General features: G+C 49.2%; 1 protein-coding gene across 1 annotated transcript; it reads left to right on the forward strand.

Annotated features, from left to right (window-relative positions):
• Positions 1–5,397: 5,397 nt before the first annotated feature.
• Positions 5,398–10,797, forward strand: LOC110135458 (cell adhesion molecule CEACAM18-like). Its single transcript, XM_070451575.1, has 4 exons — positions 5,398–5,707; positions 7,150–7,422; positions 8,970–9,245; positions 10,667–10,797. Exons 1-4 carry the CDS (start codon positions 5,398–5,400, stop codon positions 10,795–10,797), a joined length of 990 nt encoding a protein of 329 aa, XP_070307676.1.
• The last annotated feature ends 1,401 nt before the right edge of the window (positions 10,798–12,198 follow it).

Here is a 12,198-nt window from a genome sequence, read left to right on the forward strand (position 1 = left end):
TGGCTTGTAGTCTCGGGTTTTATGGTGATGGGGTTAGTTTCCAGACTGTCCTTAGCCAATCATTCTGAGTCCTTCCTGGTGGTACACGCCTTGTTCAGCCAAGATGGATGCCAGAGAGGAGGATTCTGGGAGGTGGTCAGACACATGGTGTCTCCTTTTGACCTTTCCTGAACTCTTCTGGTTGGTTCCCTGTTCCTTACCAGGACCTCCTGTCCTAGAACAGCTCATGCAAATGCTTACTATGGTGCCTGGCCAGGGTAGGCAGTTTCAATCAGTGTGCTTCCCCTAACAAAACCACATTCACAGATATGAGGGGTGAGGACTTGAATATATCCTTTTTTTGTGGGGGGAGACTCAATTCAACCCACAATAGCAAGTATTCATCGCCAGGGCTATTGGACCTCCTGGTGTTTTCCACTGTGTGTCTCCATCCCTACCTTCCTCCTGAGTTCCAGACCATTCATCTTTCTAATCTTTCTAATTGCCTGCCAGATGCTGGTCTCCTGGGGCAGGGGAGGTATCCCAGGGAACTTTGAGCTGCCAACATGTGGCTCTGACTTCACTGTCTCCATCTCGACTCTGCCTCCTAAAACTTGAGCGACCTGAAAATGTATCTCTATACCCAGCTTTGGACAAATATGTTCGCAGCAGCTATATTAATAATTGCCAAAACCTGGAAGCAAGCATAATGTGCAGCCACAGAAAAATAGGTAAATAAGCTGTAATACCCTGCTGTCTTACTCAACAATCAAAAAGAATGACATACTGATACACACTACATGGACAAATCTCAAAGTGAGCCATAATGAGTGAAAAAAAAAAACATACAAAAGAGCATATTGCATGACTTCAGTTACATAAATCAATTATATATATGATGTTTATAGAATTTGTGTGTTATGTGATTTAAATTATCAATCATACTATTACTTGGCATTTTTAATTCTATCAGTATTATCAAAAAATGTATAGTTTATCATTTTGTATTATACACATTATGTGATTAATTGAAATATATTATTTCATGTGATACCTTATATTAATAGTAATAAAAATCTAATGTATGTTATAATTGGTATAATTCTATTTTATTGCATGATCCACCAACTTACATAATTCCAATTATATAAATGGAAAATAATATCTAGTGCTTGGATCACACAGTAGCAGCTCTTAAGTGTGGACCTTGTCTGAGAAGGGGCACCTGGAACTTTCTGGGATGATGGGAAATTCTGTATCCTGAGGGGATGTTGGTCATGCAGGAGGACACGTTTGGCAGAGCTCATGCCATTGTACACTGAAAATCTCTATACTTCATTTTGGGTAAATTTAGCCTCAGTTTTTAAACTATTTGTAAAATAAGGGGGGAAACAAATAAAGGAATGGGCAGGGGTCCTATAGCCCATCATTCCCCAACCTTTTTGGCAACAGAGACGGGTTGCATAGAAGACAATTTTCCCACAGCCTTCTGACTGTGCTTGGGAGGTGGTTGGGGGGATGGGGTTGGTTTTCCCTGCTGCTCACCTCCTGCTGTGTGTCCTGGTTCCTAAGAGGCCATGAACTGGTACCCGGGGTTGCAGACCCCTGCTCTAGCCTTTATCACCTCATCTGTGTCTGTCTCATCCCTGAGTCACTGATTCATTTACCCCCTTCTTCAGTAAAAATCTAAAGGTCTCAGGGATGTTATTTGGTGCAAGGAGTCTGCTGGTTGCCTGACCCAACAACAGCTCATGAGGAAGAGACCCGCAGAAACCAGGAGGGGCATAAGTCCCAATGCTGCCCTGAGAGGCTGGGTGAACCTGAGACAGCCACCTAACCTCTCCGAGCCTGATTCTTCACATCCATAACCAATGCGACATTTTGCATGCCTTAGGATCCTTCAGCACACCTGGCGCAGAGCCTCACACCAGCCAGGTGCTTGGCAAAGGTCCCAGGAAGCCATACGTGTGTCTGATTGTTTTTTAGAAGAAAGCTACTGTCAGGCTCCACTGCCCAGCTGGGACCCAGCAAGGGCACAGGCGACCTTCCACACCCCGGTTCATTCCCCAGCCTGATTCAGAAGTGAGAACGCCTCCAGGAACTTTGAATTAATCCCAGATATCAACTGGGGCTGTGGGGGAGTTATGAATTCTGCTGTTCGTCCTGGGTGGGGCTGGACGGTGGTCAAGCCACGCCACATAAACAGGGACATTTGTCTTGAGGAGGGATGAGATTTTTCCAGGGAGCGCAGGGAACAGGGAAAGGAAAGAGTGGATGGGGCTTTCTGCCTGTCGCTGCCTGGAGCCGCCCACCGAGGAGAGTCCACCCCAGGACTGCCCTGTGGCACCCAGGGGAAGCGGGGAGGGCTCTTACATAAGTGATTCTGAGAGGAGAAGGCAAGTCTAGTCCTTGTTCAGAGACAAGCCTTTGTGAGCTGCCTTGAGAAGTTCTTCCAGATGTAAATCATGAAGATTTGAGACTGGGATCGCCAGCCCCTGTCACAGGCTCCCAGCTTCCTCACCTGGCTTCCCTTTGAGTCATAGCAATGCCAGATTCATGTCTTTGACTGAGAGCTAGAAAAAGAGAACTGTGCTTCTGTGAATGTTTGCCAGGGTGTCCCAATGTAATTAATAGTTAATTTTCAACTGACGGTATACAGAGAAATGTGTATACAGAGAGTGGATATTTGACCTGAATGGTACATTTGGGTTATTAGGAAACAGAATGAGAACACAGGCTGGGGATTCAGTCTGTGTGGGTGAGGATCCCTGAGCTTTAATCAGGATTCTCCAGAGAAATGGAACCCGAGGGATCCGGAGTGTTTCGAAGCCACGAGGACCATGACTGCAAATCCAGGATGAGGATAAAAATATACTGCCAGTGGGAATGGATGGCCATCATACATGAGGGTTGGGAATAACAGAGTGTCAGGGGATAACAATGTTGTTTGTTGCTTCAAGTTCCTGGACAAACCCACCCAATGGTGGATTCCCTGACAAGCATATGAACTAACTGATATAAGTTGGAGGTATCAGGGTAATAAGTTTGAATGACTAAAGCAAATTAAAGGATGCTGACTGAAAGAAAAACACAGAGCATCTAAGTTTTATTTGGAGTCTTCCTGAGGACTATAGCCTAGGAGACATCTCTGAGGACCTGCTCCAAAAAGGAAGGTAAGGAGCCAGTGTATATTTGAATTTGGGGGCTGGGAAAGATGTGTCATTAAGCATATGTCTTGATAACTGATTATTGTTCATCACAAAGAACATATATCTCAAGTTAATGTTTTTAGTGCTTTTTTTGCATATGACCGATGCAAAAGTTTGGGGTCATTGAAATTCTCCCTGAGCTGTGCATCTAGGGACCTGATTATTCAAAACATAAAGTGCCTTATCCTGTTTTTTCCTCCTGAATTCCTCTCAAGGTGCACTGTGATGAGAGACTGCAGCAGGTAGTGACTGAATCCTTGTACAACTACGTGATGAGTGATGCTGTTCATGGTTTTTTTGAGCACAAGTGGTTTGATTTGATTTTAATGAAAGTCAGTTGGGAAGATCAAACGTTTCCCACAATGGTCATTGATATTATACATTGCCACGTGTCCTAGGTCCTTCCATGTGGGCAACAAGTCCTAAAGACAATGACCCACTCAGATGAGTGTCTCCTCCCCAGCCCCTCCCACCATGCGGTTCAGAGTCCATCCCTAAGCAGGAAGTGGATAGAGACCACAGCTCAGGGCCTGAGAGGACCCAGGTCTGTAAAAGGGCCCAGAAGACGGCTGGGTCCCTGGAGAGATCCCTCCAGCAGGAGGACTGGAGCGGCTCATGGACTTTTCCAGCCCTAGGTGCAGATTCTGGAGGGAACTGGTCCTTGTGGGTAAGAGAGCGGGGCAGCAGGACAGAGGAGGGGGAGAAGGGAGTGATTCAGGACCCTCAGCAGAACTTTCATGAACACATGGGCACAACGCGCCCAAATCACAAACACACGCACACACACATAGCATTCATTTCTACCCACCCCATGAAGTGATGCACTTAGACCCCAATGCTCACCACCCCAGTCACCTCCTCTGAGTTTCCCAACTACCCTGACCCTCTCTGCTACCTCATGAACTCCACCCTTTCAAATTCCTCACTTTCACTGGGACTCTATGCTGCCTTCTCCCTTGTATGCTCCCATGGACAGAGGAGCCTGGTGGGCTACAGTCCACCAGATCTCAAAGAGTCTGACACGACTGAGCGACTAACGCTAATATGTTTCCCTGGTGGCCATGTATACTGTCCTCCAACACCTCCGGGGTCTGCACCTGGAGCCCTGGAGCAGGGGGGTCTCAGCTGTCTTTGCTTCCTCCATGGAACCAAGGCTTAGGGTTCCCAGAGCAGCAGACACTCTGGAAAGAAAACACATCCTCACCTCCGTTCAAGTTCACTCCACTGAACTTAGATGCTAGATAAAAGGTAGGTGTCTAGTCTTGGGGGGAGATTCATCTGCTCAGATAACCATGCCGAGCCCCTGCGCTGGGTTCCACCCTGTGCTCAGGGTGGCTGGGGAGGCAGTGGTGACTAATGCAGCCAGACTCAGTCTCGTGAAGGATGGAGATCTGCCATTAGACTCTGATAACCCTGCATGTCGGGGGAAGAAATAAGAGAGCTCAGAGTGAGGTGAGCAGGGAGGGGCTGCCTGACCCAGGCTTCAGAGGAGCAGACATCAAAGTTGAACCCTGAAAGATGAAAGGATGTGAGTTAAACAGGAAGATGCAGATGGGGAGGGAAGACAAGGGATCAGGGTACCAGAAATGCGGAAGAGCAAGTGCAGAAGCCTGAAGTCAGGAGAGAGGTGGTGGGTCAAGGGAGAGCTGTATGTGTGATTGGGACACACAGCCTGGATGCAGCATCTCCTGAGAAGTGAATATACAAATGAATGAATGTAAGGGAGTGCCTGGGGTGATGCGGTAGGGTAGATGTGATCCAAAAAGGGTTTAGTTGGGTTCTCAACACTCGTTCTTGCAAAGAATGTCTCAAAAGCCATGCTAAGGGTTTGAACTTTATCCTGAGAGCACTGGAGAGCCACGGAAGATACTGGAGCCGGGGGCGGGGGGGGGGGGGCGGAGAGCACGGTCACCAGAAGAACTTTATAAGGATCCACAAAACTTTCATGTGAAGATGTTAGAGGCTGAGTGTCCAGGGAGGAGGCCAGCATGGAAAAGAATCAGAAAAGAATGGGTCGAGACAGGGGCTGAGGAGATGGGGAGGAGGGGACAGACTGATGAGTCCTTCGAGAGCTAGAAGCTCTTGACCTGTTCATGAGTATCTCTGCGGATCATTGCCTACAGCTGTAAATCCATATGTGTGTGTCTTTTTCTCGTTGGCTTCTTCAGCCAGCCTGCTGGCCTGTGGGATCTGCCAGGGTTCGGCCCAGATGGACATCACCTCACTCACAGGAGTGGTAGGACGACAGAGCCTGCTGATCATCGCGAATGCCCCTGAAGATGTTCAGGAATACAGCTGGCACCGGGGTGCAAATGACACTGAGGAAAATCTGGTTATCAGTTACAACGCCACATCTCATTCCCAGCAGAAGGGGCCCATGTGCAGTGGCCGGGAAAGCGTGATTCCTACTGGTGCCCTGCTGATCGAAGAGTCTCGACTAAAGGACACGGGGAACTACACCGTGCGGGTGGCTGCCATCAATGACACCCAGAGAGCAACTGGCTGGCTCGAGGTTCAAGGTGAGTGGGCAGCTGCCCCCCATCTAACTGTGCTGAGTTGGACTGGAGGTTTGGGGAGTGGTGCCCTTTGGACCTCACACTGTCCAGTCTCCACCTGCCTCCAGATGACACTGGGAGCCTTAGTGGATGGTCATCTAGCTTCTCCTCGGAGACGGGACCCTCAGTACTTTCAAGGGCTCCAGGTTCCCTCTCAGTATATTAGTTATCTCCTGCTGCATGACCAACAGCCTCCAACTTAGTAGCTTAAAAGGACACCCACTTCTGTGAGTCACAAGTCTGAGCGTGGCTCAGACATTTACTGTGCTGAGACTCACAAAGTGTCAGCTAACGCTGTGTTCTCATGGGTAACTCTGTCCACAGGATTTCACATCATGGCTCTTTGCCTCCTCAAGGTTAAAAATGGTATGCCTCTAGACTGCTGAAAAGGAGTCTTATATAAATGGCTACTGGGGCTTCCCAGGTGTCTCAGTGTGTAAAGAACCTGCCTGCCGATGCAGGAGTCCCAGGAGATACAGTTTAGATCCCTGGGTCAGGAAGATCCCCTGGAGGAGGAAATGGCTACCCACTCCAGTATTCTTGCCTGAAGAATTCCATGGACAGAAGAGCCTGGCAGGCTAATATAGTTCATGGGGCCACAAAGAGTCGCACATGAACGAGCAACTGAGCACACACAGTCAGACGATGATGGGAGGGACAGCCCATCACCTTCGCCATCTTCTATAGGCTACAAGAAAGTCACAGGTCCCAGCATTGAGGGGATGGGATTATACAGGGCTTATACCAGGCAGTGGAGATCATGGAGTCATCTTGGAATTCTGTCTACTCCAGTGAGTTCCACAGTGGGGGCTCCACAGAGCTAGGGCTGGACTGTGTAGATTCTGAAGACTGGGAGAACTTTGCTTACCTCTGACTCTATGTATACCAGATCGCCTTTGTCTTCCCTCTCTGGTCCTCAGTATTCTCATCTATAGAATGGGGGCAGGTTCTACCCCCATTGTGGTCTGTTGTAAGGTTGGAGGAAGTATTTGTAAAGCGAATGGGACTCAGATCATGGGAGGAATAGCTATGGAAAGCAAAGAACACCCCTCACTCTGAATTCAACCTGTGGATCCTTGGATGGGAGTTTTCTGTTTGAAGGTTCAGAAAGAATCATATGGCTACACACCTGTGGGAAGAACTAACCGTCATTGAAAGAGAGCCATAGAGATGGCTCAGAGCATTGGAGGATGGGCTCGGGTGATGGCCTGCATCTTGACTGCCTCTTGCCCACTCCCTTCTCCTCTGACCCTCTTAGCCCCAGGGATACCTCCTGCCAGGATTCTAGATCCTATCTGACAAGTCTTGCCTTCTCCCCCAAGATACCCTGAAACTCCCTACGGAGAGGAGCGGAGGTTGGAGAGTCAGATCCAAACTCTTAATCTTCTCTTTCCTCTTTCACCCAGAGTTTGAAATCCCGGGCATCTTAGTCAACACCAGCATCGTGCTAGAGGATGTGGACTTCGTGGTTGCCATCTGCCACACCAACAACACCGAGGTCCAGTGGTATGTGGCTCACACACTGGTGTCCAGCTCTGAACGCACGGCCATCTCCCCAGAAACAAAGACCCTCATCATCAAAAGGGTCAAGAACTACGACTCGCTGCTGCAGTGTGGGGTCAAAATTGTCTTAGGGACTGTCATTCAGAGAAGTGAACTGATATATCTGACGATGGCCTGTGAGTGTTATGGGGTCATGAGAGGGAAGCCAAGGGTGGCATCAGGGTTTTCCAAGGACATGGCCACAAGACAGGCAGAACTGGTGAGAGTGGCATGAGATGCTCTGCAGACAGCTGTCCTGGGTTCAAATCCCAAGTCTGGCTGTTCAAGTCTTTGCACTTCAGAAGTATCCTCACTGCTCAGACCCCTGGTTCACTCATTCTAAAATGAGGCCCCTCATCTCTACTTCTCAGATTATAAATATGATTTTTGTGGACATCTGTCTTTTGTGTAAAGATGTACCGGCCTACAACCAATTGTCTCTTACTTTGGCTTTCCAGTTCTTAAGTTTTCAAAACCCAGCTTTCCCTGAGCCTTCCAAATCAGCTCATAGATCATTTTATTGAGTTCTTCATAGAAAGCAAAATTATCTTCACTCTTTTTAATGGGATGGAATTGAGTACACTCCCTTAAAGAGTTCAATTTTAAAACTAAGGTGTAGGCATATGTAAAATAGAGAGCCAGAGGGAGTTGGTGTATGACACAGGGAACCCAAAGACAATGCTCTGTCACAACCTAGAGGGATGGCATGGGTTCTACCCACGGAGGTGGGGGGATCAAGAGGAGGGGACACATGGCCAATGCATTTTGATATATGGCATAAAAATCATCATAAGTAACTATCCTTCAGTTTTAAAATAAATTTTAAAAAATAAGGTAGGCATTGCATACATGCTCTGTTTTTATAACCTCTCTGCTGCCCAACCATGCAAGTTGGCAAGCTTGCAAGACCTACTCAAATTCTCAAACAGGTCTTGCAAATCAAAGACACTGAACTCAGAATTGCAATGAAACTCAGAGTCTTTGAAATGTTCCGAGATTGTCCAGATTGATTCAGTTCTCGCACCTCTTTCAACCCAGGTCTAGAATCATTTCCCATTTAAATCTGCAACTGCATTTGTAGGCTCTCAGATTTCCTTACCTGTGGGTTGTGGCCACATTGCCAAGAAAGCTGTCACAGAGGTGACAGTCTCTGACCTTCCAACACAGCTCACTGGTCAGAGGTGTGGAACCAAACTCAAGGATCAGGGGCTGCAGATGTTCAGGAAAATTCCTCCCAGTTCATAGGGGTACTTGCCTGGTCCTTTTGTAGGTCAACAGGGGATTCGGGAATCCCTAAACCTCTCCTCTGAGCCTTGTTATCGCCATCTATGAAATGGATCAAGAGTGGCTGTGGTCACGTGGGTCATGTGGGAACTAACGGAGTGTGTGAAGGTGTAAAGTATGCAGAACAGCATCCAGCATGCAGTGGGCAGGATGCCCACTTCTATTCTACACCTGTTTTATTATGACACGAAGGACAGCCAGGCAGCTGGCTTGTAGTAAGTCTCCACAACAGAAGATGCTATGATTATTGTCACTGTTGTTGGCCCAGCTGCCTTGGTCTGCTTGTGGTGCAGAGTGGGGGCAACTCCAGGCTGGAGGAAGACTTCATATGATTGAGGGAAGAAGATGGGAACCCCAGAGGTCAGAAGCATAATACAGGTGTCCTGTGCTGCCTCTGCAGATGGACCCTCTTATGTAATGATCCTCAGCGAGCCCGGTAACAACAATGGCATCCTGCCTGCTGAGATTAGTTCCCAAGTGGAGATGGTGTGTGTTTTCAATGGCGCGCCAGAATCCAAGTACCGCTGGATCCACAATGGCTCCCTCCTGAGCTTCTCAGAAAAGAACATCACCCTCCCGAGTCTGACCTGGGACCAGATGGGCAGATACAGGTGCATCGTGGAGAACAACCTCACCCAGCTGACCCTGTACGAGGAAGTCCAGGTCCAGCACCCCCGTGAGTGCAGAAGTGGCCTCTTGCTCTCTCCAAATCTCCCCACTTCTGTGCCTCTGCCTAGGCAGTGCCTGTCATCAGGAATGCCTTTTCTGCCTTGTGTTGCCATGCTCACAATTGTCGGGTGAAATCTCCCCACCCTTCGAGGTCTGAATCCTAACTATCCCTTGTATGAAGCCCCCAGAGTTCTCAGATCAGAGTTGGAGTGAATTCCAGGGATGCAGGATCAGTCAACACTGACTGAGCACTTACTCTGTGCCAGTAGCCACCATTCTAACCTGGGTGACCCTCCAGTCTCCCTACAGAATAAGTGACCTTTATCAGCATCACCTCCACTCTACGGGTGAGCAAATGGAGCCACAGAGAGTTTGGGTGCTTTGTTCAAGGCTCCAGTTCTAATGGGCAGAGGACACGGGATTCAAACCCTGGCCATCTGACCTCACAGCCTCTGCCCTCCACAGATCCTCGGGGCTGCTCTGAGATGAGGAAGTGGGAACACGCCAGGGGAGGCAGTGCAGGGGGGGTGGGGAGCTGTCCATGGTGTGGCCTCTGAAGCTGGCTAGGAAGGAGTCTGCACGTGGGGGAGGCACCTATTCAGGGACCCCACGTCCAATCCTCTACACCACAGAGAGAGATGGACAGGCTTGGGAGAGAGCAGCCATGCAGGGCCGTGAAGAGCAGGAGCTCTGGACCTGTGACCTGAGATCAAATCCCAGCTCTGCCACTGCCCGCTGCATGAACAGGGGCAGCAGTGTCACCTCTCTGAGCCCCAGTTTCCCCCTTTGCAGTTTGGGGTTCTAGTCAATGGGGTTGCTGCACAAGGAACATCAGACAGGGCACTAGAAGCCATCAGCCTGGCTCGGAATGAGGGGAGCGGACACTGAATGGGGGCTGGAGACATTTATTTCAGTCCCTCCGCACTATTTACTAAGCATTGAATGATACAATTTTTGTGTATGTATGATGCCGCATTTCATGCCATTTGACACCCACTGGACTATAAAACTTCAAGGGAAGAGAGGCTGCAAGTTCTTAAATCTCTATTTGTTCCCAGTGCTTAGCCTGCCAGGCACACAGGTGGAGCTCAGTGAGTGAATCCCCGTGGAACGAGTTCATGGTCCTGTGTAACCAACGCACTCTATACCTTGCTGATCTCTGCCTCCAGCTCATGCTTTTCTGGAGGACTTACTTCTACCCTCCATGACGTAGGACATCTTTTTCCTTTGTTCTCCACTGTGCACTTCCCAGCTAGAATGTCAGCCCCATTAAGGCAGGAAGTTTATTCTGTTCATGGCTGAGCCGCTAGTACCCGAAACAGTGCCTGCATGTGGTAGGGGCTCATGAGTCTCCGAGGAACAGATGTGTGGGTGAATGGAAGGATGAGCGAATGGTGGTCCTGACCTCCATGCCTCTTCTCCCTCTAGGGTTTAGCCAAAGCATCACCATGTCAACATTCCTCCTGGACTTCCTCATGGCGTGGTCAATCTTGGGCTATGTCCTCCTCTTTACTCTCATCCTTGTGGGCCTCATCAGATGTTACTCCACCAGGTACTGATAGCTCTGGGCCCAGAGTGGGACACTGGCTGGGGACTGGGACTCTAAGACCAGCACACCCTTGAGAAGGGGAGGCAGAACTGGATGGGGAAGGGATCAGCCAGGAACGGGGCTGTCAGGGGTCATCTGGGCAAACAAATAGGTCTTAAGGACCAGAGGCTTGTAGGGGAGAATGAGGGTCTGGGGTCAGCCATGCCTCTAAACAGCAGTGAGGTTTCCTCCAGTGACATCTTTTCAGCCCAGTTTGTTTGCATTTACAGTGTAGATATTGAAGATCAACCTAGAAGGGCAGGTGTGAGAATAACAGGGGTGTGTGTCAAGCATCCCGCATGTGTCTGGTACACGGTAGTCACCAGTTACCAAGAGAAGTTGGGGAAATGGGTGGCAGAGGTCAGTTGTGCAGGAGGAAGAGATTGGGTGGGGAGATGATTAAAATCTAGGTTCAAAACTCAGCTTTGCCACCAGCTGGATGGGTGACCTTGAGCAGATTATTCCTCCTCTCACATCCTCCCAGCCCCCTTGGAGGATGTGAAGAGTCACACTGCCCTGGAGGGTGATGTGGGGGTTAGACACACATTGTGGAGGAGGAAGGGACTGGCGCTCCTTATAGGAACAGAGTGGGACAAAGATTTCCATTCTCAGCACCATAAGCATTTGGGGTCAGACAATCATCTCAGTGGGGCTTCCCTGGTGGCTCAGCAGTAAAGAATCTGCCTGGCAATGCAGGAGACTCAGGTTCGATCCTTGGGTTGGGAAGATCCCCTGGAGAAGGCAATGGCAGCCCACTCGAGTGTTCTTGCCTGGGAAGTCCCAAGGATGGAGGAGCCTGGCGGGCTACAGTCCATAGTGTTGCAAAGAGTCAGATACGACTAAAGCAGCTTAGCATGGGTTCTGCAGCAAGCGTAGGCAGGTCAGTGATGTGAGCTGGCTGTAGGTGAATCGGGCGCTGATTGGGCAGGGGATCAACTGAGGGCAAGAGAACAGCCATTTTTGGTGGCCTGGCCATACAATCCACCATCCTACGACCCATGGCATCTTCCTCCAAGAACTTAAGACCTCAGATATATTAAAAGTATGGGGGGAAAGCTAGCTAATCACAAAGGCAAAAAAATCAATAAAAGTGTGGGGACTTTTGGTGTAGAAGTCAAGCCTCTAGATTCATCACCTCCTACTCCTGGGGTTCCTTCAGGATGTGGGGGCTTGGAGAGAAGCAGTGACTTCTCATCTACCCAGAACTCTCCTACATTCTTACAGTTTCCTGTGGATCCCAGATTTGACTTCTTCCCTAATTCCTCTCCATAGGGCAAATCAGTCTATATGACTGTCCGCCTCAGACCTGGAGGACAAGACCTGATGGGCAAGGAGGTGAGGGGTGAGTGAGAGATCCCATAGAGACGAGCTA

This window comes from Odocoileus virginianus, chromosome 20 (genome assembly GCF_023699985.2).
Source record: "Odocoileus virginianus isolate 20LAN1187 ecotype Illinois chromosome 20, Ovbor_1.2, whole genome shotgun sequence".
Lineage (NCBI taxonomy): Eukaryota > Metazoa > Chordata > Mammalia > Artiodactyla > Cervidae > Odocoileus > Odocoileus virginianus.